Source organism: Triturus cristatus, chromosome 4_1 (assembly GCF_964204655.1).
Source record: "Triturus cristatus chromosome 4_1, aTriCri1.1, whole genome shotgun sequence".
Classification (NCBI taxonomy): domain Eukaryota; kingdom Metazoa; phylum Chordata; class Amphibia; order Caudata; family Salamandridae; genus Triturus; species Triturus cristatus.
Window position 1 is genome coordinate 316266371 of NC_140585.1, and position 25877 is coordinate 316292247.

Below are 25877 nucleotides of genomic sequence, written 5' to 3' on the forward strand. Positions count from 1 at the left end.
ATAGAGAGTATTAATGTATCTGATGCATTGGCATTGTCCGATCAAGTCTTGTGTAATGGATCTTTAAAAAGCCAATTCTTTATGAGCATATTCGACCTATACTATACCCCTGCTAAATTATTGAAGTGGAAAGCCAATAGAGGTGACAAATGCAGCCGATGTGGATTTCTTGGTACAAATTCTATTCACATGTTTTTTCTTTGTCCTAATCTAACCCAATTTATTTATGAAATTCAAAAGTTTTTAAATAACATTATGAACCCACCAGTAATACTTTCTGCCGAACTCGTAATACTTGGTATCCAATCAAATCCTGATAGGCTGCAGACAGGTGCTGAAGAAGGTTTTTTACTTATATCTATGTCTATTTTTAGATATTGTATAACCTCTCATTGGCTTGATGCTGATCCTCCTTCATTTTCTCAGTGGCAATCTAAATTGTTAAACATTTATCAACTAGTGAAAGCTGTGTATTGTCTAAAGGGGAAGAAAAAGAAAGCTTTTGGTTTAAAAATTTGGGCCCCTATTTATAATTGGATTCAATGCTAAAAGTCTAATCTGTTTACTCATGTCGACGCTGTTAAAGTGATGCTCAGTTCTGTTTATTCTTTATTTTTATCATTTGTCTGATCTGTAATGCTCGGCTAACTATTTATCTACTGCTATAAAAGTTAATAAAAATATTTTAAAAAAAAAAAAAAGATATGGGAATTCGAAAGGGGTTCACAATTGTAGAATTCACTTGAGGAGGCAACTTTTATACTTCTTCTCAACTCGGTGTCTTGATCGCTACTATTCTAGTAAAAAAAGGGTAGTGATCGAGGCACCAAGGCAAGGCGCTCACGTTTCATAACACGACTTGGGCACTTAAGTATTGAGGACAACCAAACAAGGCAGTATCAGTAGTTCAAAGTGTAAGGTTTTCTTCACACTTTGCTGGGTGAAAACTAGGGGGCAGTGAACGAGTTGGAGATTCTCACTGGAGGCACGGTGCATATCAGAAGTACAGTATGTGCAATGGTTTTCTGATTCTCATTGACTAATATTTGGCTAAAAATTGGCTGCTAGTCTTTTGGAGTTTGCAGTGCATATAGTAATATGGTCTGTGTGGTGTTTTGAGTTATATTAGCCTAATGTTGACACTTATCTGTATCCCTTGTATGTCTTAATGCATTCTTCGAGTCTTTGTTTTACAGTGTCCTTAGAGCTTGCTCCCATTTCTCCCCGAGTCTTTGTAAGTTCTTCCACTCAGACCTATCTTTCTAAGGGGGGAGGGAGCTCATCTGGTATGGATGGTATAACAATAGTGTTGTGAGGGATGCAGTTTATAGTCCTGCAATTGAGAGATTTCTTAAAATTCCTGTACAGTCTCAATTCTAGAAAGTTTGCAGTTTCGTCACATTCCTTGCTATTTTTCCCACATGTAATGGTGTTTTCTGGTCCTAGGCTTTCTCCATCACATTGCTGCAATAGATATTCACCCATCTTGACAACTGCTTTGGTGGCCTGTGGTGGGGCTTCTCTGCCCACCAACATTCTACCAGTGGTGAAGGCCTATTCCTTTTTTTCCATCCCTCGCCTGTCCTCCATAACTGCCCGTTTATTCTGTTCTATGAAGGCCCAATCATTGACCACCACCAACTTTGAATCCCAATACTAGTGTCTGATGTTAGAGAGGGTTCCACTGCGTATATAAACTGCCCTATCGAGAGTCATGACTTCTATTCAAAGATTCCATAACCATATCAATATTTTCCCTTCTAACTCTCTTCACAGACCGTTTCTGTGAACAAATGAGGGCATTTTTTTAATTATTATTGCGAACGTATAAAAAAGCATGGTAGTGGGTATCATTTTAAACAATGCTCCTTTTCCTTTCATCAACTGTGGGTTCGTTTACCAAGTGCCTAATTTCTTCCCTAAATGTAATCACAGCCAATGATATTCTCAAGTGCCACTGTCGATTGCGACTTATATTATGTGAATATTTTTGTCTGATGTATATATCTGCCTCTATTACATATGCACAAAACTTTGCCTTATTCTCAAGTGCCACTGTCGATTTCGACTTATATCATATGAATATTTTTTGTCTCTGAATTTGTACACTGATACATACCTGAAAGTCCTTAACTGTAGCGAAAAATTGCTCCGCCTGTAAATGAGTATTAATATTTGCTATACAAAAAAAACTATAAAATAGGCTTGGCAGAGATGTTTTCATTGCATGTAAGTGATAAAGAAATTTTTTTTTAGGACAAGCCTAGCGTTGAATTTGGTAAAATCAGAGCTGAGCAATTGTAAAATTAGGGTGGGGTACTGGAGGTCGCTGATAAATGAGGAATACATTATTCAAATAGAGTTTTACAGCTGATGAGTCATTTGTTTTGGACCGGAAGGCATTCCCTTCTCTCCTGTGAACCTGCTGGCTATTACATCGGCCCGTGCGCCTCTGGTCTTTACAGCCACATTTTAAGTTCACTGAAGCGCTACCTAAATGGTTTGGACCGTTTGAGTTGGTGCTTGATGGTCCTTGTTAATTTGGGCTGGATACTAAACATGCGCTCTATATTTGACTCAAATTGTTTTTTTTTGTTTAGAGGGGACGAGAGCCAGCATGTCCAGTGGTGGAAACCATTCAAGCAAGACCAATGGCACCAGTAGCAGCGTTTCCAATGTTCGTTTTGGACAGGTCTGTCTCAAACTGTTACCTGTAACAACAAAGCGTTTGATTTGGCTTTTGGAGTACCTTGACAGCCAACTCCTTAGAACTGTCAGTTCTGGTTTGCTGAACTTTAACACATTTCTTTATCATCCACTTTGTGGATCACAATATTTGCCACCAAGAAATACTTCATAATTTGTATCTGGGCCATAAGAGGATACTGGTATTTAGAATAGTTTCCTACACAGTTTTACTGAGTCTTATTCATTGCATCCTAAATCTTAGTCAAAGGGTGATCTCTCTTGGTACTCTAACATTGACTGATTGGGCCATGAGCTAAAATAATAAAAATATACTCCTACATTTTAGACAATTTGATTTTAAGGAGGATATAAAAGCACCAGGGCCCTTGGTGGCAAACAGAGAACCACTGAACATAATTACAAAGATACAAATCCTCATATTCATCTATTAATGCCCCAAGAGCTTGTTGTTCAATGGCGCAAGTCATTCATCCACTCTTAGAGTGGATGCAAAGGTTTAAGTGGGGAGGGGTTTTGAGACTCGTGAGCAGATCTATGAGTGGACAAAGACTGCCACTGGTGATAGGGCTTGCTTCTATGCCCAAGTTCCTGGCCGTACTGTCTGTGAACATTGTAGCGGCTAATGTCATCTGTGGGCAGGGGACCAGTGTTCAGCCACTGCACAGCAGAAGGCAAAGATTCTCAGTACTGACTCGCCTCCAGAGCACATCCCAACCCTGTCCACCAAGGTATGTAATCTTTGCATTATACTTTTGATGATTTGTTTAGAAATTCTTCACTTTAACTTGGCCACATTTGCCATTTCCAATGATTCATGTTTCCTGGTATAATATGTTGAAGTGTGTATTAGCAAAGGACTGAAGATCTTGGGCATTTTTTGACAGACTGATTTGCAATGAAAAGAATCAGTGTTAGTTTTCTTTATTTATACTGGGCTTCATGCTTTGAGGGATCCAGGGTCTGTCAGTGCATTTTCAAAGGTGATACTGCGCCATGAGTGATGCTTGCTACTTTATGCAGAGATATGGCCTTGTGTTGCTGTCCTTGGTACCCCTGGAAAAGTAGGTGTATGGGTGAAAGAGGGAGGAGTGCCTGAGGACAGTTGGTTGAAAAGTCATAGCAGTAGGTTTAGCCCCAGGCAGTTCTTGGGAATGGAATATGGTATTGGAAACATCAAGTGTAGGGACAGGAGAGTTTTATGCACGGTTTACGTGGCCATAGTGGAGAGACTAGGGTAACTTGACATAACAGAGATTCTAGGGTCTTGTGTGAGAATGAATGAGGAGGACTTGCTTGAACTCAAGCCCCAACTCAACGAGTTGGTCCGCAAAGGTCTTGGGAAGCATTCTAACATATGATTAAAGTTAATGAGAGAACCACCCCAGGGAAGTCTTTTTTGACCTGTGAAAGAATCTGGAAATCTTGACGATATTTTTCTTGAGCTGGTAAATTGTCTCCTTGTTTTTGACTTTGCAAAGGTATCCAAGGCTCCACTTGGAATGCACACTTTATTGTATACTTGTATATATTTTGGGAAATGGTGTGCTTAACCCAGAGAGGTTCTGATTATTTTGTGAAGTGCTATTCTGACTGAGGGCTTCCGTCCCTGAGGGCATTCGGGCTTATGCACTTAGGGTTGAGTGCGTCATTGGTTTACAAATAGGACATTGTTCGAGTATTGAGCTTTTTTCCAGACCAGCATTTTTTGCGAAGCTGCATACAATATACACTGGATGTTGAGTCTTGATTAGAGATGATGCTCAAGTTGGCCAAGCTATGCTGAGGAAAATCTTTGGCTGAACAATGCAGATTTTCTAGCTTTTCCCTGTTGGTCGATTTTCGTGAAGATCTTGATTTGGCTGTAGAGCATGGAAAAGGAATCAGAAGGTGGGGCTACTCACTAGTAAATTTAGAGTTCCTAGTCTTACTTTCTAGATGACCCATTAACAATCCATGCTCTCTATTACATGTGCTAATAACAGCATGAAAAGGGACTGATCTAAAGAACGAAATAGAATGTGTATACAGTGGTAGTCGTACATGGTCTTAAGCATTGCAGATGGTTATGTGTTATGGTGCACAATAAATAAGGAGAAAACCAAGTACAAATAAGAAGATTTATTCCCCACTCCAGGTGACTTCCTTTTCGACATTCCTCTAACCGGCAGTGGTTAGTTGGAGCTTATAAGGCAGTACCAACCTTCTAATCACAGTGAAGGACAATTACAAAGCTAAAGCATTTCTTGTTCTCTTTGTACTGAAATGCAAACTAATAACATGCCCTATTTTATAAAAAAGCACACAAAACATGGCTAGCTGGGCGCCTCCTCCCTGTCAGCAGGTGTGGCCAGCATAAGTGTAGCATGTGAGCCCAGAGACCGCGAGTCCCACCAGGGCAAAAAGCAGAGTTGATGGTGTCCACGCTCTGGGGTGGAGGCAGTGCGTTGTAGCACAGTGGCCCAACGCTTCCTCCATCAGCAGGTGTGGCCAGCAGAAGTGCAGCAGGTGAGCCATGGGACAGCAAGTCTCACCAGGGCAAAAAGCTGCTTCAGATCATTACAGGGCCGACGTTAAAACCCCTGTGGAAAGCAATGGCAGGTATAGGGTAACATTTGGGTGAATGTTTCATCATAGATTTGCCTCTTAGATTATTTATTTTGCAATAGCACATTTGTTAGCTTCTGTAACTTTTTCTAGACTAGATGTATCTTGAATTGAATTGAATTGAAGAAGCTCTTGTATAGCGCATGGCTACTCGAAAGCATCCCAGCGCTCAACAAAGGTAACCCAAGGAAAAATAGAAATGCCATTAACTAGACCAGAAAACAGCTTAAGTCCTCGGGAAGAGCCAGGTTTTCAACTTCTGCCGAAACACAAGCAGACAAGGCTCCTGGCGAAGCATCAGAGGGAGGGAGTTCCAAAGTTTGGAGGCGTTTAGTGAAAAGAGACGCCCACCAGAACGGGATCTCTTAATTCGAGGGATCACTACCAAGTTCTGATCATTGGATCGAAGATTTAGAGGGGATTTGTGAGGAATGACCAAATTTTCCAAGATGGGAGGACCTTTCCCGTGGATGAGTTTATGTGCCATACACAAAGATTTAAAGAAAACCCGCTCTTTCACCGGAAGCCAGTGAAGAGATTTCAGAGCGGGTTTAGCAGATGTACGGTGATTGACGCCCATTAGAAGTCTTGCCGCCGCATTCTGAACGACTTGAAGCCGTTTGGTCGTGGAGGCTGGTGCTCCTAAATACAAGGCATTCGCATAATCTATCCTGGAAAGGATCAGAGATTGTATTAGGATTTTTCTAGCCCTTTCCGGCAGCTGTGGGAGGATTTTTCGCATGGTTTTTAAAATCCCAAAACAGGTGGCAGCAACCTTCCTAGCCTGAGCTCTGAACGTTAGCTCCGCATCGAGCCAGAGCCCAAGGCTTTTAATTTCTGGTTTAGAAGTAGGGCCCGGCCCCATACACAAAGGCCAGAAGGTCGCATTGTCAAAGCTAGCCTGCCGTCCCAGCAACAGCAGCTCTGTTTTCCCGCCATTCAGTTTGAGGTAGGATTGGTCCATCCAACATGCCACAGCTTCTAAACAGTTACGTAACTGCAGCGGAGACTGTCTGAACTGATTCAGGGAGAACACCAGCTGAGTGTCATTGGCGTAACTCACAAGCTGGACCCCAAAGGGGACCACTATCTCCGCCAAAGGGGCCATATACACATTGAACAATGTGGGGCTGAGGGACGACCCCTGCGGAACCCCACACTGTAAAGGGACCGGACCAGAGCAATGATCATCCTCAAAGACCTTAAAAAATCTGTCCTCAAGGAAGGATTCCAGCCACTTAAGAGCCTTGCCCGTGATTCCCATATTGCTGAGGCGGGAGACCAGAATGTGATGGTTAACTGTGTCGAAGGCGGCACTGAGGTCCAGGAGGATAATGGCTGCGCTGCCACCACCATCCAGAATCCTCCTGGCATCCTCCACCACCCTCAACAAGGCAGTTTCTGTTCCCTGTCCTTTCCTGAACCCAGTTTGTGATGGATGCAGCAAATTATTAGTTTCCAAAAAGGAAGCTAATTGTGAATTGACGAATTTCTCAGTCAGTTTACTAATGCCCGGTAATAGAGAAATAGGACGGTAGTTGGAAAAGTCCCCTGGATCCAAACTGGGTTTCTTAAGCAAGGCCCTAACCATTGCTATCTTCCATTCTCTAGGCACAATAGCTGAATTCAAAGAGGCATTCACCATATTCACAATTGGTTTGCTGGCGGTGGAAAGGGCTGCATTTAAAATGCTCATCGGAGCAGGATCACACGGGGAACCACTCTTGATGGTATTCAGCAGAGTAGGCAAAAGATCCTCCCTAAGAGGAGAGAAGGAGGAGAGCCTGGGGTGATCCGATAGATTCTGACTAACATGTGGGATTTGAGAGGCGATTGAAGATAGTGGGGGAAGCGTATCAATGATCTTTTTAATCTTAGTGCAGAAAAAAGTCGCCAGTTCTTCACATCGACTGCCAGCTTCGTTCGAGTCAGGCCGTGGGTCGGGGACTTTAGTCAGCAATTTCACAATTCTAAATATCTCCCTGGGAGCATTAGCAGAGGACTCGATTTTACTGGCAAAGAAGGCAGATTTGGTATTAATCAGGGCGGTCTTGTATTTCTTTAGAACCGCTCTGTATCTGCTTTTTTTTCCCCCACTAAACTCTCTCCTCCATTGCCTCTCTTCCCTTTTACACTCTTGTTTAAGAGCTCTCGGCTCCTGATTAAACCAAGGATGCTTGCTGAGACCTTTCTTAGTTGTTATTGGTTTTTTTGGCACCAGACTGTCCAAGGACCGCTCTATCCACAGGTTAAACTCCTGATTAGCTCTCTCCACGTCCAAATGGACTGAGGGTTCAGTACGCTTCAGGATGCTTGCCCATTTAGAAAGGTCAAGCTTGGACCAATGCCTAGCTAGCCCTTTATAAGAATTTGAGGAAGAGTTAGGCTGAGCCATCTTCCAACTAAAAGGGACCACCATATGGTCTGACCAGGGGACCGGAACAGGAACTTCGGTAATGAGGCCAGGAATGTTACAAAAGATGGGGTCCAGAAGGTTGCCCTTCGAATGAGTAGGATATGATACCTTTTGAATTAGGTCATAGCTGCCCTAATCCTTTATGACTTCTGAAGCGGCCAGATCCGAGTGTTTGTTAAAATGAAGGTTGAAGTCCCCCAGCACCAAAAAGTTAGAGACAGTAGTGGCTACATCCATCACTGTTTCAGCCAGGTTTTCCTGAAAGAGCCCCAGAGGGCCCGGGGGGCGATAGATCAGGAGGCCTGAGAAGGAGGTAGCTGGGGATATTGTAATGACAAAGTGTACACTCTCACTATCCGAAATTGAAAGCTCAAATAAACGACATGTGATGTAATCCTTATAAATGATAGCGACCCCTCCCCCCGCTTTCGCGCTTCTATCCTTGTGCTGGATCAAATACCCAGGGGGCAATGACCGCACGATATCTGGGTCTGAGGTGGGGCTCAACCAAGTTTCCGTAAGAAACAAACTATCCAGAGATTTGTCGAGAAGTAAAAAAGAGATTTCAACCGCATGTTTAGGCAACGAACGGCAGTTTACTAGTGCCATTTGTAAGTCCCGTTCACATCGGCTTCTTGACTTGTCGCTCTCTGTGGTCCCAAATGCACAATTAGTACACGTAGATTGTCCACGGGCTAAATTTAATGAGTGGTAACAAGTCGGGGGTGTGTAGCCCTTTAATAATAATAGAGACCGACGTGAATACACAAAAGGCAGCATGCATACTGGGGCAGAGGGTCCGAGCCCTGAGCCCGACCGTTCGTCAACGGGCGCAAATGGGCTTACCTCTGGCACACCTACGGCACTCCCGCTGCCCTCGACCGCTGCGCGTATCCATGAGTCGTTTAAGTAGGCTGCCGACCTGACCACCGGAGCGCTAACAACAGTGGCGCTCCAAAACGGCCCTTCCTACCCCCAATATGGCGGCAATATCGAACTCTACCGGGCAGGGACCCGCTCTAAAAGCGGTGGATACAACAATTTAGAGTGCAAAAGATGCGTGACTGGGGAGATAGCTCGAACATCCAATGCCACAGAATAAAAACAGGGCAAAACAAATAAAGTAAAACACAAATGAAAAACGAGGGGTAAGTTTAAAAACAGCACATCAGAACTGTGCAATAGCAGCATGCACCAGTAGCAAACAGCGCTTTCAGCACCCAAGGGTACCTTGTTTAGACTGACCCACCGGAGTATGGGATTTAAGTAGGCTGCCGACCTGACCACCGGAGCACTAGAGCGCTAACAACAATGGCGCTCCAAAACGGCCCTTCCTACCCCCAATATGGCGGCAATATCGAACTCTACCGGGCAGGGACCCGCTCTAAAAGCGGTGGATACAACAATTTAGAGTGCAAGAGATGCGTGACTGGGGAGATAGCTCGAACATCCAATGCCACAGAATAAAAACAGGGCAAAACAAATAAAGTAAAACACAAATGAAAAACGAGGGGTAAGTTTAAAAACAGCACATCAGAACTGTGCAATAGCAGCATGCACCAGTAGCAAACAGCGCTTTCAGCACCCAAGGGTACCTTGTTTAGACTGACCCACCGGAGTATGGGATTTAAGTAGGCTGCCGACCTGACCACCGGAGCACTAGAGCGCTAACAACAATGGCGCTCCAAAACGGCCCTTCATACCCCCAATATGGCGGCAATATCGAACTCTACCGGGCAGGGACCCGCTCTAAAAGCGGTGGATACAACAATTTAGAGTGCAAGAGATGCGTGACTGGGGAGATAGCTCGAACATCCAATGCCACAGAATAAAAACAGGGCAAAACAAATAAAGTAAAACACAAATGAAAAACGAGGGGTAAGTTTAAAAACAGCACATCAGAACTGTGCAATAGCAGCATGCACCAGTAGCAAACAGCGCTTCCAGCACCCAAGGGTACCTTGTGTGCTTAAGGTTTTAAGCCTAAGAATAGGACAGCAGTTCTTAACCTTTTGCAAATTTTTGTGACCCACCTAGCCTTAATGGATATGAGGCGAGCATTTTTGTGTTTGTTTTGTAAACAATTGTTTTTACGTAACTAAATTATCATGTGGTAGTTCATAGATACTTAGCAAAATCTTGGCCCGTCGACTCCTCCCCTACCTTTCTAAACTTATACATACAGATCAATGCGGGTTTGTCCCGGGTCGAAATACGTCCCTCAATATAAGACGACTGCACTACGTCATGGAGGCGGCCTCCAAGCTCTCCTGTAAGACTAGATGTATTTCTCTTGACCTCTAACAAGCATTTGACACACTGCAATGGGATTACATGTTTGCAGTCCTAGGTAGATTTGGCGTGCCACCTAAATATATACAGTGGGTTAAACTATTATACACCGGCCCTACTGCCCGAGTACGTACCGGGTCCCACATATCTCATCCGTACCCGGTGGCGAGCGGGACAAGGCAAGGCTGTCCCCTGTCACCAATCCTATTTGTAATGGCATTAGAAACCCTACTCATCAAACTCCGGGGGCAAGCAAGATAAAGGGATCCCACTAGGGGAGACAACACATGTAGTGTCAGCGTATGCCGACGATCTTATACAGTATATGCGAGACTTAACAGATGACCTGGAGCCCATTCCATTTATTTTTAGACACTTTGAAAGAATTTCAGGGTTAGCAATAATAGCTACAAAATCACATGCTTTTTATATGCAACACAGGGAAGACCCAAAACCTATTCCCTTTGGCCCAGTGGTTCTAATTGCACCACAAACCTTCAAATATTTAGGTATACAAATCTGTAGAGCCCCCCAGGACCTTCTAGAAGGGAACCTTATAAAAACCATTATATCACAAAAGGCACAGGTTACATTCTGGAAATCACTGCCTCTCTCAGTAATGGGCAGAATAGCCATATCCAAGATGGTGTTACTCCCAAGGCTAATCTCTTATATTACCAACATGCCGATCCTGATACCGACCAGCATCTTCCACACACTAGATGCCCTTCTCACAGAATTAAAATGGGGTAACGGACGTAGGAGGGTTGTCTGGCAAAGCTCCAACTGAAACCTGAAGAGGGGAGATTTGCGGCCCCCAACTTTCACGCATACTGCATAGCTACCCAACTGCAATGGTTGTCATATTGGCTGGCTCGCCGAAACTTACACGAAATTGAATACACGCCTCAAAAACTGGCTCGAGGAACACTACATACACTACTGTTGCCCACCACCAAAATACCACCTGAGACCACCACCACTGCTTAAGATAGCCCTCCTATATTGGAGACGGTCACTACAATGCACCAAGAGTACTTCCCCATACTCTGCCAATATTCCACTACTTGGGATACCCACCACTACAGGTTTAATTACAAGCCGTAGCATTTCCCAGTGGACACAGGAAGGAGTAGAGATGGTGGGGAACCTGTTCATAGATGGCTTGCTGACAGATCACGACAACTTTGCCCAAATTCAGGAAGTTCCCCAGACATTATTTCTAACGCATGCCAATATAGCACACTATATCAAAAAGCACTGGGCCCCAGACGGGAATGAACCCTTGACACATGGATTGGTACAGGCAGTGCATTTGATGGGAAGGGGACGGCACTTGGTCTGCTGGCTATATAGAGGCATTAGAGCACATATGGGCACTTCTCTTGGGCCGTTAGGTAGAGAGTGGGACTTTGGAAGGGAACTCACAGACAAGGAATGGTTCTATGCCCTAGAGTTCCCCCAAAAAGTGTCCCGCAATGCTAAATTCAAATATATCAAATATATGGTCCTACATAGAGCATACCTCACGCCACACCGCCTCAACTGTATTTTTCCAGACACGCAGATCTGTTGCCCCAGATGTAAGGTGCTAGGATGTATACTTCAAGATACGACGGGCACCTCGGTTTGGGACACAGCAGATTAGCTGCCTCCTGGGTCTACAACCTCGCCCAAAAACTTGGAGTACAATACAAATTCGCGGATATCGCCATACTTTTGGCAAAACACACCATCGTCTACCTTTCCCTCATAGGTGCATACTTGGCGCACAGAGATGGTCCGGGGCGGAGAGCGCCATCCTTAGAAGGGAAGAACAAAGGGGGCAGCGTAAAATACCCATTTCTAGGGAATCGAACCAAATGCTGGAAACACTAAAGGCTAAAGACTTGATAGAACCCCTTGGTCCCCTGAGTGTATAGGATCTTTCCTCTGCAAGACGCTAAGCCCAGGCGGTACCATCTAACCGCATAATCCTGTCCAAGGAAACTACATGAAATGTACATACATACCAGGCAAAGGGATGCACCCCATAGGAATATCATACAACTAAACCTTAAGGCAGCATACAAGAGAGTGAGCCAGTTTGGGGGGTGGGGGTGCGTTAAAGAGAAGTCGGGTTAGATGATTGAGAGATGTAAAACATTAGTTTGTAAAGTTCTTAACAACAAAACCAATAAAAATTGTGTTTAAAAAAAATAATCATGTGGTAATGCATTGTCCTTTACAGACAGCACATTTTCCATTGAAATGGTCACTAAATTTGCACAGACATACAGTTTTGCTGATAAAACTACATTGATAATGTGTGGAATTCTGGTTTCGGTGAATATTTATTATTTGTGCATCACCAGTAAATTATCTTGATTTGTTCAGATCCTATAAAAATGTTGTTTCCATTACACTTCAGAAGTACAAAAAGAATGTGCTTCCTTTTTGCTTTACTAATTGCTAATGTGTACAGTTAATTTCAAGGTATTTACATTTGGTTGTGTGCTACGAAGAAATTACACCCTACAGACTTTCCTTTCACACTTCATGTACCCAAGCACGTTCGTTTCCTTTCTCTGACTGCCAACTGAGAGGAATTGCTAAACACCAGTCCACATGTTAAAACAATAAGCAACAATTTGTCAGAAGACAGAGCTTACATTTGACTTCTGTCTTTGAAGTGCAGCAAAGGTTACGAGATGAATACTTTACAATACAAAATATGTATTGCTTTGACATTCGTGACCCGCCAAAATGGACTTGCGACCAACACAGTTTGGGAAATACTTTGCTAGATACCAGCATATTACTTTGTAATTTTTACTCCTAATGCATATTTGTTGGTGGTGCACAACAGTGCTTCAGTTTAGGACCCCAGGCTTGTGCTGCTTCCACGAATCAAACTCTGGATACCAGTTTCATTTTTAACCTCCAGTTTCAAATTCCTTCACATTTATAGAGCATTGTAAAATGTTCAGTTTTACATTATGCTACTGTTGTGTGTATATATGCTTTATTAATTTACTTCAACAGTCGTGGACCCCCTGAGTAGGTTGATCCGCCAACCTCTGGCTAGGAACAGATACTCTTAGGTACTAATTTGTCTTAATAATGGTTGGAAAGGGATTAACTGTCTTATTGATTGCATCCTTTTGTTTTATTAAAGCACGAGTACACTGCAGAGGAATACCAAGCAGTCCAGAATGCTCTACGCCAGAAGTTGGGACCAGAATACATCAGCAGCAGGCAGGCTGGAGGGGGGCAGAAGGTAAGATCACTGAACATTTCAAAGCGGGGAAACATAAAGGTGGCTATCAGATGCTGCATGTTCCTTATTCTAGGCTGTGACACTAGATGGAGCTGGTACTGTGTTTTTTGTTATTTTTTCCCTTTTTAGGTCTCGCCTGACCCAGCGCATGCACTGGTCGGCGAGACTTTTTGAGAGGGCTCCAAAAAGTGCTACCAGGCCAGCCTAGAGATACAGTGCATGTGCGCGGGCGCACGCGCCGCGCTTTTCCATGATTACTTTCACTTTCGTGGCCGCTTTGATGTTTGATCGCGATCACTTTCGTGGCCGCAGGGCCGCTTGGCATAGCCAATAGGTCTCGCTTTTGGGACATTATAAGTATTTAGTTATGCAACTGTTGCATGGCTAAACACTTCTAAGGTCCCAAAGGTGAGACCTATTGGCTATGCCAATGCTTGTTCAGTCTTGGTAGGATAAAAGGAGCATCTGTTAACAGACTCACCAGCGTTTGAATTAAGCAAATATTTGAATGATAAAGATGCTGTCCACACAAGTCTGTAGTACATGTGAAGTAACCAGGCACACCTAGGGTTTGGGAAACTGCAAGCAGAATTTCTTGTTTATCTGTTTTCGACTCTGTGTGATGCAGCAATTGGAAAGAACATTTTTAATAGGGTAAAAGGCAAAATACCCTATGTCTCATCATGCTGCCGTCCCTTTGTGCCTCCGTGTAACATTCTCTTTCTGGTCTTTCTTCTCTCTCCTTTACCTATTCTTTCTCTCTGTATTCTAGAAGGCTTTCTCTCGCTCTTTCCTGCCTGTCTTCGTAATGAGCAACAGCCGCTCTCCTGCGGATCCGCTCATTAAGGATTTATAAAATAAAGAAGCATACAAGAAACGAGAATTGGAAGCTGATGTATTGCCCACCATACTCTGCTAAAAGCTGTATGTAGAGGGGGCCTCAACTGCCTCCTATTGTGCCCCTTGTTTTTCCCCTTTGGACTGCTTCTATTTTATTGTATCAGCTGTTCGTCTTTTCTTCTTCTCTTTATTTATTTTGATCCTTTCCTGTTCTGCCCCCAACCTCTCCCTTTCTTAATGTAGTCTGCATCCTTACCTTCCCTCCCTACTCTCGAGAGACAGCCATTTCTCCTGCTGCAATGACTTCCATGTTCATGCACCTCTCCATCCACTCCCTCATCACATCACTCTGACAACTCACAACTTTGCCACCGCTTATGTTTAAGTATGGAGAGTGATGTCCCATTTGCATAGTCTATACGTTAAATTATGAAGGCGACATTGGCTTTTGCTTTTTGAAGCTATAATATGTGAGGGAAGATGTCTGCTTTGTGTAGAAGGTGTTTTTGTAACTTAGTTCACTTTTATGATTAATAAAATGTTAGTCAATTAGTCACTCCAATTTTTCCTTCTTTCTTTGGTGTACACATCAAGGATTCTAGTTCCTCGGCCCACATAGTTTTGGGGTTCTAGTTTCTTCATTGTCAACAGGTGAGGCTCTTGGTTTTGGAAAAGTTACGTTTAAAGTGGTTGTAGCAGATTAGTTTGAAGGAATTGATAAACTGTGTCAGATGGAGGTTAAACAGGATTGAAAAAATAATCTTGTCTTGAGAGACTTTGAATCATTGGTGAAAGCGGTTAGTTTGAATAGGAAAACAAGACAATGTGCCTTCCTTGGAAATCAAGAGGGTGAGGGAGGCGTTAGGTGAAGGGTAGAACCCGTCTAGGATCTTCCTTCAGTAGTAGAGGCTGATGGTTGACTGTAGATCAAGTAATATTAGTTCTTATACTCCATTTTTGTTCATAGTCCTTTCTAGATCTTCTCAAATGCAGATCAAGGCATATTCAGTACTTTTGCCTTGGTGAGAGCTCGTTTGGAGATCAGAGAGATGATTTGCTGCTTGCGAAGAAGTTGAACATATCGAAAAATAGAGCTCTCTGGCTTTGAATGTCATAGAAGCACAGTGTCTTACATTTGCTCTTTGCGTGCCTCACTGCAAGTGCTCCTTTAGAAGGGGAGCTAAATCATTGGCTCAGGGATGCCAGTATATATTCAAGGTGAGGGGTACTGGGTGGTGGTGGGGGAAACAGTGTTTATGCCCATGCACTGCAGCATTTGAAATTGAAAGGGCATTTCAAACCTATTTTTAATAGTACAAATGTTCCGAGATGCATTCTGTATTCACACCTCCTAGGGCGCTGTGTCCAGGATCCTGTTTCTAGGGAGATTTTCTGACCCCTTATGGTGGAGTGAAGTACCCTTACCTCTTACCGCTGTAGATGCCCTCTTGCTCGGCAGGCTTTGGACTGTGTTACTTTGGAATTTTAAATTGAGATGGAGGAAAAAACAGCCGGAAGAAGAATTGGGTCTGTGAGGTTGCAGGTGAGGCAGTATCCGGGCCAGGACATATTCTAGGGGGAGAGAAATCATAATGTCTTTCCCCCATCACAATGAGACCTCAGTTTTAATATGGTCATTGTGCCATTAGGAGACATCTGCTAAATTGCCCTTGCTTATGGGTTCCAGAAAGACTGTACCTCACCAATTACCATGGCCCGATGAGGGGCAGTAGCCAGCTTTGATTAGGGGTTTAAGGTACACTTTGGATGTACCTCCAGGTTGCAGAGGTTGCTCCTGAGCAAATCTTTGGAGTACTGATCCAGTCAGATTAATCTAGAATCAAGGCCAGGGAGATTTTCCCCAGCCATCTGTTAAGACTGTGCTGTTGGTAGTGAGCATCATAAAATGGTGCCCCATGTATTATTTGAGTAGCCAGTTATACCTTCTCAACCCCAGCTACTATTCATTGTTTTCCAAACCCTTAATCAAATAACATAGAACGTAACTCTTTGGGTAAGTAGAGCGTCCATAAAAATTCAGGTACAGATTTTTGAAGCATATATTTAAGTGACCTTAAATTCTTTCAAGTTTTTGAGGTGTATATGAGAAGTATAGCCACTCAAATGAAAATCAAAATGATCATATTTGTGCAGTTAGTCACATTGCAGGTACTGAGGTATTTATTCCAGATCATTGTCCTCTCATGTCAGCCTATCAGCTCATCACAAATGAACATTAATTATTTATTTTTTTTAAACTGTTTAATATACATGTTACAAGACCTACAATTACATGTCTCATTAAAAGGTTATTACATTGATTTTATCTCCTAAAACAGTATTGTGCATATCGATATACAATTACACGCAGTTGTGATTTATTTATTTTTTAAATCTCATCTTCTGAGTCTTAGTCTATGACAGGGGGTGAACATATAAGTCCTCTATAGGCATTCCATTTGCCCCATACTTTCTCCCATTTCTTGGGGCACCCTCAGTGGACGTACTTAGCTTTTTCAGCCACCATGATCATGTCCATATCTCTGCTCCACTCTGCCAGGGTCGGGGCTTGTGCCCCCCCCCCATCCCTGAGCTATATCCCCGTTGTTGCCCAATTTCGGTCTGTGTGGTTGAGGTCAGTTAGTTCCCATATATTCAATAGACAACATTTGGGGTCAGGCGGGACTGGGTTATTGCTGACCTCTAAGATAGTGTCCATCACCGCTGTCCAGTATGGTGTAATCAGTGGACACTCTCATATAGTGTGATAGAAGGTTCCCAGTTCGTCACATTGATGCACACAGTGCGGGTCAGTGGCTCGACCCATCTTATGCATTGTTACCCTTGTGTAGTAGGTCCTATATAAAATTTTAGCTGTATCAGACGCAGTCTTAAGGAGACGCTACCTCTCTGGGTGATTCAATCGCCTCCTGCCAGTCGGTGTCGTCCAAGTTCCCCACCTCTGCCTGCCATAGAGCCCAGATTTGCACCAGGGGGGTCCGTCTGATTGTTAATAATTTACCGGTATGTAAGAGAAATTGCTTTTTTGTCCAAGTGGTCTGTCAATAGCCGGTCCTCTAATGGGGATGATTCAGGGAGTACCTCCTCTGCTGGAATGGCTGCTTTCAGCGCGTGTTTAATTTGCATGTACCGGAACATTTCAACTGGAGCCATTTCGTATTGTTCCTGCAGGTAGGCAAAGGTGACAACCTTCTTTTCTTTCCATAGATCACCCAGTTGTGAGATCCCTATCAGGTCCCACTTCTGAAACCCTCTGCTCCTTCCTAGTGTGCCCAATCTGTCAGTATTCCATATTGGGGTGTGTTGTGTAAGTTTGCCAGCCCATCCCAGGTGCCGTGTCACAGTGTGCCAAACCTGAACCGTTGGCGCTGTTGGGCCCAGGAGACCTAGTAGTTTATGCTTATTAAAGAGTACCTTGTTAATTCCTCCCGTTCCCAGAGCTACCCTGTCTAGGCGATACGCGGGGTCAGTGTCAGGTACATGGATCCACTGGATAATTCCTGTCAGTTGTGAGGCCCAGTAATATGCCCGGACGTCGGGTAGAGCGATACCCCCATGGTACCAACTTCTAATCAATTTACTCGTGGCTATTCTTGCCGGTTTGCCATCCCAGAGGAGATTAGTGACTTCCTAGTTTATTGTTCTAAAATAGGAGTCAGGGACTCGATAGGGTGTGTTGTGTAGGGCATAGAGAAATCTGGGTAGCGCCATCATTTTAAAAAGGGCTGCTCTGCCCAGTAGGGTGAGCGGTAACGCTTTCCAGTGTTTGATATCTCGCCTCAGCCTCTGCATCGGTGCGTGAAGTTTGAGCGCGTGGAAGTCATTCGGGTCTGATATTACATGTATCCCTAGGTACTTAAAGCTATCTGTTACTACTTTGATTGTGCAACCCCTAGGGAGTTTGGGATGTGGTCCATGTAGAATATATAATACAGACTTCTCCCAATTGATCGTATACCCCGACACCATCCCAAACACTTCACAAATGTTTAGTAGCTTATGAATGCATCGCGTGGAGGAAGCTATATATACCAGGACGTCATCTGCCTAGAGGGAGATGCGATCCTCCCATCACTCCGTCCATCTCAGGCCCCAGATTATTGGGTCAACCCTGATCCATGTGGCCAATGGTTCTAAAACTAGCGCAAACAGAAATGGCGACAGCGGACAGCCTTGCCGCGTCCCGCGTCCTAGAGGAATTTCCTGTGATATGTCGGTTAGCCACCACATGTGCGATTGGGTTAGTATACAGTAGGCGAACCCAGGAACAACATTTAGACCCAAACCCCAGATGCTGGAGGCGAAAAAAACCGCCCATATCACGGAGTCAAAGGCCATTTTCGCGTCAAGGGACATGACCGCTGCATCCTCCCGTATTGTGTGTTTTCGTCCCAAGACTTTTTGCAGGCGCCTAAGGTTCAAAGCTGGATTCCTTCCTGGCATGAATCCTGATTGATCCGGGTGGATCAGTTTAGTGAGGGAAGGGGTTAATCGGAGCACCAATGTTTTGGCCAAAATCTTGGCCTCTGCATTAATCAGCGATATCGGCCGGTATGATGCGCACTCCGCAACGGGTTTGCCAGGTTTATGGATGGCCACTATGGTAGCCCGACGCTGATCTCTAGGAAGCTTGCCTTGGGGCTGGTTTGCTTCATACATTTTCAATAGGTAGAGGGTCTCTTTATTAGCCGTACTTATGTACAGTTCTATTGGATACCTTTAGGGCCACTTGCCTTGCCAGACTGTAGCTCGTGGGTGGTCACCTTGAGCTAGTCCACTATAATGTCTACATCGAGCCCTTGGACCTACTCTACCGTGAGCACCGGTAATCGTATGTCCCGGAGGAAATCGAGCTCCTCCTGAACTGTGGTCGTGTTTGTGGATGTGTACACCCGTTCAAAGTGTGTGGCCAGGGCGGTCACGATCTCCTGTGGGTCTGATGTTAATTCTCCGTTCTGTAATCGGACCTCCGCCGCCCGATCCCTCTTATCCAACCATGCAAGAAGTTTGCCGGCTTTGTCCCCTGATATGTTGAACTGCCGTTATGCGGGTTTTGGCATCTGCCCAGAGGTATCCTTCGTATTCCTGTTGTTTCAGAACGTAACCTATGTGTATTGGCTTCTGAGGGGTCCCCTGCATGTTGTGACTCCAAATGTGCACCTCCTGCTCCAAGGCTTCTATCTCTTTTTTTCTTGTCTTTTTTATGACCTTCAATGAGCGATCTGGCCTGCCCCCGTAAGACTGGCTTATATGCCTCCCATAACACTAGAGGAGAGGAGACCGACGCCTCATTTTCCTGAAAAAATGTGTTGTTGTAGTTATCAGGCCTTTCCTAATCTTAGGGTTATGTAGGAATCCCGGATATATTGGGTATACACGACGCTGTGTGGGGGTGTGTAATCTAAACTCAGCCGTCACCGGAGAGTGATCAGAGATTCCCCTGGGTAGATGTGAGACCGCCCCAAACCTTCCCATATTGTCCGTTGCTGTGATAATGTAATTTATGCAAGAGATGCTATTGTGTGCCCCAGAGTGGAAAGTATACTATACTGTCTCGTGTGGGTTTTGAAACCGCCAGGTGTCCAGCAAGCAGTGTGCTTCAAGGAAATCGGCCAACCCTGATCTAGTACGGCGTTGAGTTAGTCACGGTGTACGGTCTACTATGTCATCTAACGTCATGTTAAAGTCACCCCCTAGTATCAAATCCCCCTCTGGCAACGTTAGTAGGAACGTGCCCAAAGCCTGGAAGGTCATCGAGTGCAGGGCAGGTGGGATATATACAGACAATAGATTAATTAGGCGGCCTCCCCATTGGACAAAGATCGCCGCAAACCAACCCTGATCATCTTTGAAGGTATGGTGAACAATAAGAGGGAATTGCTTCTTAACCAAGATTCCCACCCCACGGGATCCGGAGGTAAATTCTGAATGTTCTACGAGCTTGAACTCCCACCGGTCTAGCGCCCTGCACGTGGTCTCCACCATCCAACCCTCCCCCCTTCGTCTCTTCGTAATTCAGAGATTGTTTAAACCTTAATTTGGCACCTTAAAACAAATGAACGTGTGATAGTACCAGTGTTCAGTAAAATGTCTATGCTACGGCGTCATCCATCTCTCCTGGGTACTCCCAGTATAGTAGATGTCTCCATGACGATTGGATGCCGTGAGTCATTGGGTGGTGAAACCGCTACTGTGTTACAGTCCCTGTCCATTCCGCGCTGATCAGGTGAAGTGTCTTGAGTTAGGGATGTTGTTAGATTTGGGCCGTGCGCTTGTTGTCGACGTTTGGCGCGTTTTTCCATGTTGTTTCCCTGAGGTTGCCGCTGGGCGCCATCCCTCCTCCGGCACATTAAAGAACCACAACTTTCCCTCCACTCTGACTCTGACGCGCCGTGAACAGCATGGATTATTTCAACTCCCTCTTTCTAAGTTCTTTCTTAACCTCCAGGAACGTGCATCGTCGCTTAGTTACTGCCGTCGTATAATCGGGAAAGAAGGTGATTGTTTTGTCCTCGAAGTGGACCGGCGGAGCAATCCTTGCAGTTTGTAAAATTATGTCTCGGTCTCTGAAAGGAAAGATGCGGGCCAAAGTCGGCCTAGAGGGTGCCCCTGTTCGTGGTCTGCCTCCAGAGACTCTGTGTGCTCTTTCCACCGAAACACAGTTCGAGAGGCCTTTAGGTTGTAGGTGTTGCTAAATGAGTTCCTCTACGAACAGGTCAGCTGCTCGCCCCCCTGCGCCTTCCAGTATCCCAATTATGCGAACATTATTGCGCCGAGACCGGCCTTCGTAGTCATCGAGTTTGTCTGCAAGCACCTTGGTTTCCATCTCCAAGGAACGCACTTGCCGTTGGGAGTTCTTTGGTCTCACCATATAAGGTCTTGGTGGTTGTTTCTACCTCTTTGACTCTGGTGCTCATATTCCTGAATATTTTCCCGTCCAATGCAGTATGCACTTTTTTTTTAAACTTTATTTGTAATTTTAACATATTACATGATCATGTATAGCAATGCAATGTACAGTGAATCACAATATAATCACAATATTCTCTGCGGCCAAGTGCCAGAATTACAATATATGCGTTAAAGCAATCTTTATGATCATTCAGTACAAACAGAAGGCACACATGGCATATAGTAATACAGTGTTATACGTGGACCAGGAAGAATTTTCGCATTATGAAAGACCAGAGACAGGCAGTTCGTACCCCTGGTAACAACACTTGATATGTATGCGGCCACCAGCTTTGCCAGTTTTAGTGAACCGAAACCAGCAATAATAAAATTAACTAATAAGAAGACCCATCCTCGGGGCCTTGTAGAAGTAAATACCCCTGGAGAGGTTTCCCTATATCTTTGGGCCTGGAGGTAGCGGGCACCCTTTCAGCGTATAAAGCAGATTGTTCTTGACAATAGGTTAAGTCTGTCAACCATTCTTTGAATTTCGGGGCACGGCCCCTTCCCCATCTACATGCCACTTTCCGCTTGGCTAACAACAGCGATATAGCAAGAAATTTCCTGTGAGCGTTAGGTATCTGTGCCATATATCCTAATAGTGCAAGCATGGGGTCACTTTCCATTACTCTGCCAGTCATCTTTCCTAGTGCCCCCAACACCTGTTCCCAGTACTCTTGTATTTTCGGGCATTCCCACGCCAGGTGCAGGAACCCTGCTCCTGATTGTTGGCAACGCTCACAACGGTCAGTGGCTGCTAATTTGAATTTGTATTTCTTAAGTGGTGTATAGTATAGGCGATGCAGGTACTTATAATATATCACTCGCAACCTACAGCTTGATGAGATCTGTACCGTTTGTAGACAGCAATATTTCCACTGTTCGGTGAGCTCTCGCCCAATATCTTCCCCTCCACTGCACCCGTGCCTGACTATGAATTCCCTCCCTGTTGGATCGTATGGTAGTGTACAATGCTGATACTAGGTGCTTTCCATCCGTGGAGCCCAGCATGTGGTGCTGCGGAGCCAGACTTAAGGGTTCCCGCGGAAAATCCGGAATAATTGATCGTATACCCTGTCGTAGGCGTACATAAAGGAATACATCCAATGGTGTATATGGTATATTCTGCAAAAAGTGCTCTAGAGTACGAAACGCACCAGCATTAAACAGATCACCCCACGTGTAAACGTGAGCTCGCTTGCATAACTCCAAAAAAACCCTCTCCTGCAACAAGGACAGCTGAGGATGATATGTTAGTGGGAGCCGAGGGGAGTAAAGGACCGGCAAGGCCAACAAAGACGTTATCTTATTCCACGCGTCAACCGTACCTGTGACAGTAGTAGGTGGTGTCGCTCGTGAACGCATAGGTCCATGTATCAGGCCGCTCAGTGGTATCGGATCTTCCAGCCAGTCCTCCACAGCTATTTGTGGCATGTATTTGGGGGGGTGTATCCAATAATAGGCATAGTGCGCCTGCGCGCTCAGAAAATACAGTTCAAAATCAGGAATGTCAAAGCCCCCCTGATCATATGGTCGCATTAATGTCGCCCATTTAAGTCTTGGTTGTTTCCCTCCCCAGAATAGCCGAATCATTTCAGAGCGTAATGTCTGAAAGAAATAGTGCCCGGGATGATATGGAATGTTGAGAAACAGATAGAGTAATTGCGGTAGTATAATCATTTTTATAAGGGAAGCCCTTCCCGCTAATGAGAGTGGTAGCGAGATTCCAACGCGTAATGTTGGCAGTGAGTCGTGTGATAGCCGTACCATAGTTTGCCCGTATAGTCTCTTCTTTATCTCTGGTAATCTGTATGCCGAGATATCGTAGTTCATTGTCACACCAGTCCAGCGGAAAATCTAGTGGGAATTTAGGTACTGCTGGTGTTAGAGGGAAAACTTGTGACTTCCCCCAGTTAATATTAATGCCCGACAGCCCGCCGAATCGTATGAATTCTCGTAATATGAGATTCATATTCTGCATGGGGTCCCTAATATATAATGTCATATCATCCGCATACAATGAAATTAGTATCTGGCGCATGCAGCAGCGAAATGCCTTGTCTTTATGGATTTGTCGTAATCTGGAAGCTAAAGGTTCCACAGCTATGGCAAACAATAGTGGGGACAAGGGACACCCCTGTCGAGTGCCTCTCGAGATTTTTATCGACTGGGATAGTCGCCCATTGATCAATATCTTGGCAGTAGGCTGGTGATATAGTAATTTAATCCAGGAAAAATATATATGTGGGAAGCCCATTCTCTGCAATACCCCAAACAGGTAGTCCCACTCCACAGAATCAAAAGCCTTAGTGGCATTTAAAAAACTGCGGCGAGTGGGAACTCGGGGTCCACTGTCTGGATTAAAGAGAACAAAGTTCTGAGGTTGTGGGATGTATTTCTGCCTGGTACAAACCCTGACTGGTCAGGGAGTATCAGCTTATCCATTAGTAGAGCTAGCCTATTAGCCAGTGTTTTTGCTAAGATTTTCGTGTCGCAGTTTAACAACGACAGTGGGCGGTATGAGTCACAGGATTTAGGGAGTCTGCCGGGTTTCAGCAGTGATGTAACTATTGCGTCCCTCATCGATGGGGAAGTATGCCTACCTCTAAGGATTCCACGTATACCTCTTTTAACACTGGTGCCATGATGTCTATGTAGCTTTTATAAAATTCTGCCGGCATGCCATCAGAGCCTAGGGCCTTCCCATTCTTCAGTTGCATAATGGCCTCCCTGATTTCATCAACCTCCAATGGATGCATTAGGAATTCCCTTTGCATATCACTAAGCCACCCAAGTGCTATGTCTCCCATAAAGTCATCTAATTCTGGAGTTGCCTGTCTTTGGGATGTGTATAGGGTCTCGTAGTGCGTGACGAACGTGTCTAATATGGACGGTGTGTCGCATTGCCGCAATTTCCCAGGTCCCTGTATCTCTAAGATGTATGCATTGAAGCGTGGGCTCCTTGTCACCTCAGCCAATGCCCTACCCGGCCTCTCACCCTCTCCACATTTGCGGGCTATCCAGTACTTGCCTATGAATTTGGACTCTCTGAGTGCCGTGACTTCATAGTCAGTTAATTTTTCCCGAAATTCCGTTTGCACTGGTCCCACTCCTCCTCTCCCCATCCGTCTCTCAAGTTCTCGTAATTCTCGTTCTAATTTGTACAAGGTATTCTGTAAGTCTTTCAACACCCCAAAAGTTTCGGACATACAGAATCCTCTTATCGTCACTTTAAAAGCTTCCCATATCACTTCAATGCTATCTACTGTCCCTTTATTCCTAATGAAAAAATCCTTAATTTCCTCTCCCAATTCTGCCTGAAGGACCGTATCCAACAACGCCGTGGGCTGCAATCTCCAGCTCGGCCGTGGTCTATCATACCCCAGAGGAGCGAGCGATACCCTCACTGGACAGTGATCTGAAAATGTCTAAGCCAAGTGTGATACACTACGTATGGACGGTCCCAATCCCTTAGACAACAGGCAATAATCTATCCTCGCCCATGTCCCTCTATAGGACGTAAAATGTGTGCCTTCCTGTCCCCGTGGGTGCGCATACCTCCAGCTGTCTATCAATCCACCTTCTGCAATGATCCCGCTCAGCGCTTCCTGTGCATTAGTATAATGGTGTGTGGCCACATTAGATCTGTCCTGTAGCGGGTTCAATGCAACATTAAAATCACCGCCCCAAACAATATGAGTTGAACCCATGTTCATTATTTTGCCCCACAGATTAGTGAAGAATTCAGGGCTGTCTGTATTTGGTGCATAGCAATTCGCAACCGTAATCGAATCCCTGCCAAGCCGCCCCCACGTGATGACACACCTGCCCTGCGGATCCACCACCACCCCGCCATTTCGAAAGGGGTTTGTTTTTTAAACAGAATGGCAGTTCCACGAGCATAAGTGGAATATGATGAAAACAAACGGCAGCCTGCCCATTAACTGGCAAAGCGGTGGGGACTTTCGGATTAATATGTGTTTCTTGCAGCAAGGCTACCTGTATTTGTTGCCGATCCAGATAGGCCAGGACTTGTCTATGCTTACTTGGATTCCCAAGTCCCCTTACATTCCATGACAACACCTTCAATACTGTTCTATCCTCCTGTGTCATCGTTCCCATGTGTTGCCATCTGACTAGCACATTGAGTGTATTTGTACATCAACAATCTTGCATGTGGATATGTCACTTTCCTATCCTGTAATCGTACCATTGCGTCACTGTGAATGTTAAGTACCCCTTCCTATCCCCCCCACCCACTGAAACATGCCAGTCATATTTACCCCACCCCCCTCCCAAACACCGCTCCACTCCCTTATCGTGACATCAAAACCTGTAACCTCCCCCGTAGAACTGGAGAAGCGGTTTTGAAGTATCAGAAACATTATAATAAACAATAGTGGGGATCTCCCGGCTGAGGTATGCATCTGGGTGGCCCACAAGTACCTCGTCTCAGACCAGGTGGGATATAGCGATGTGCTTGTCCCTGGGTAGAGTTCGAGGGTGTCCGGCTTCAAAGTAGTTTGGTATTCCCTACAGAGTGCGCTTCATCACTCGAGTATCTTCTCTCCCATTTATTCCATTTGATAGCGTGGTCATATTGCAACAGCCATTGATCGTATCTGTGTCTATCCACCCTAAGGCGTGCCCTGTCATTAATTGTTGACCAGTTTCAACGACAGTTAATGCACTTCCGGGGAATGAGACCGGGGGGAGCCCTCCAGCGCCTCCCCATGCCTTTCTGGTTGCTTGAGAAACTCTTCAACCTGCTGAGGCTTCGTGAAA

General features: G+C 44.9%; 1 protein-coding gene across 2 annotated transcripts in view; it reads left to right on the plus strand.

Annotated features, from left to right (window-relative positions):
- RAD52 (RAD52 DNA repair protein) overlaps positions 1-25877 on the plus strand; it is a 210470-nt gene that overhangs the window by 38208 nt on the left and 146385 nt on the right. For both annotated transcript variants that reach the window (XM_085652251.1, XM_085652252.1), the window contains exons 2-3: positions 2601-2692; positions 13179-13280. In XM_085652251.1, the coding sequence (XP_085508377.1) occupies positions 2618-2692; positions 13179-13280 (177 nt within the window). In that variant the 5' untranslated portion in view covers positions 2601-2617. The remainder of the gene's footprint in view (positions 1-2600; positions 2693-13178; positions 13281-25877) is intronic.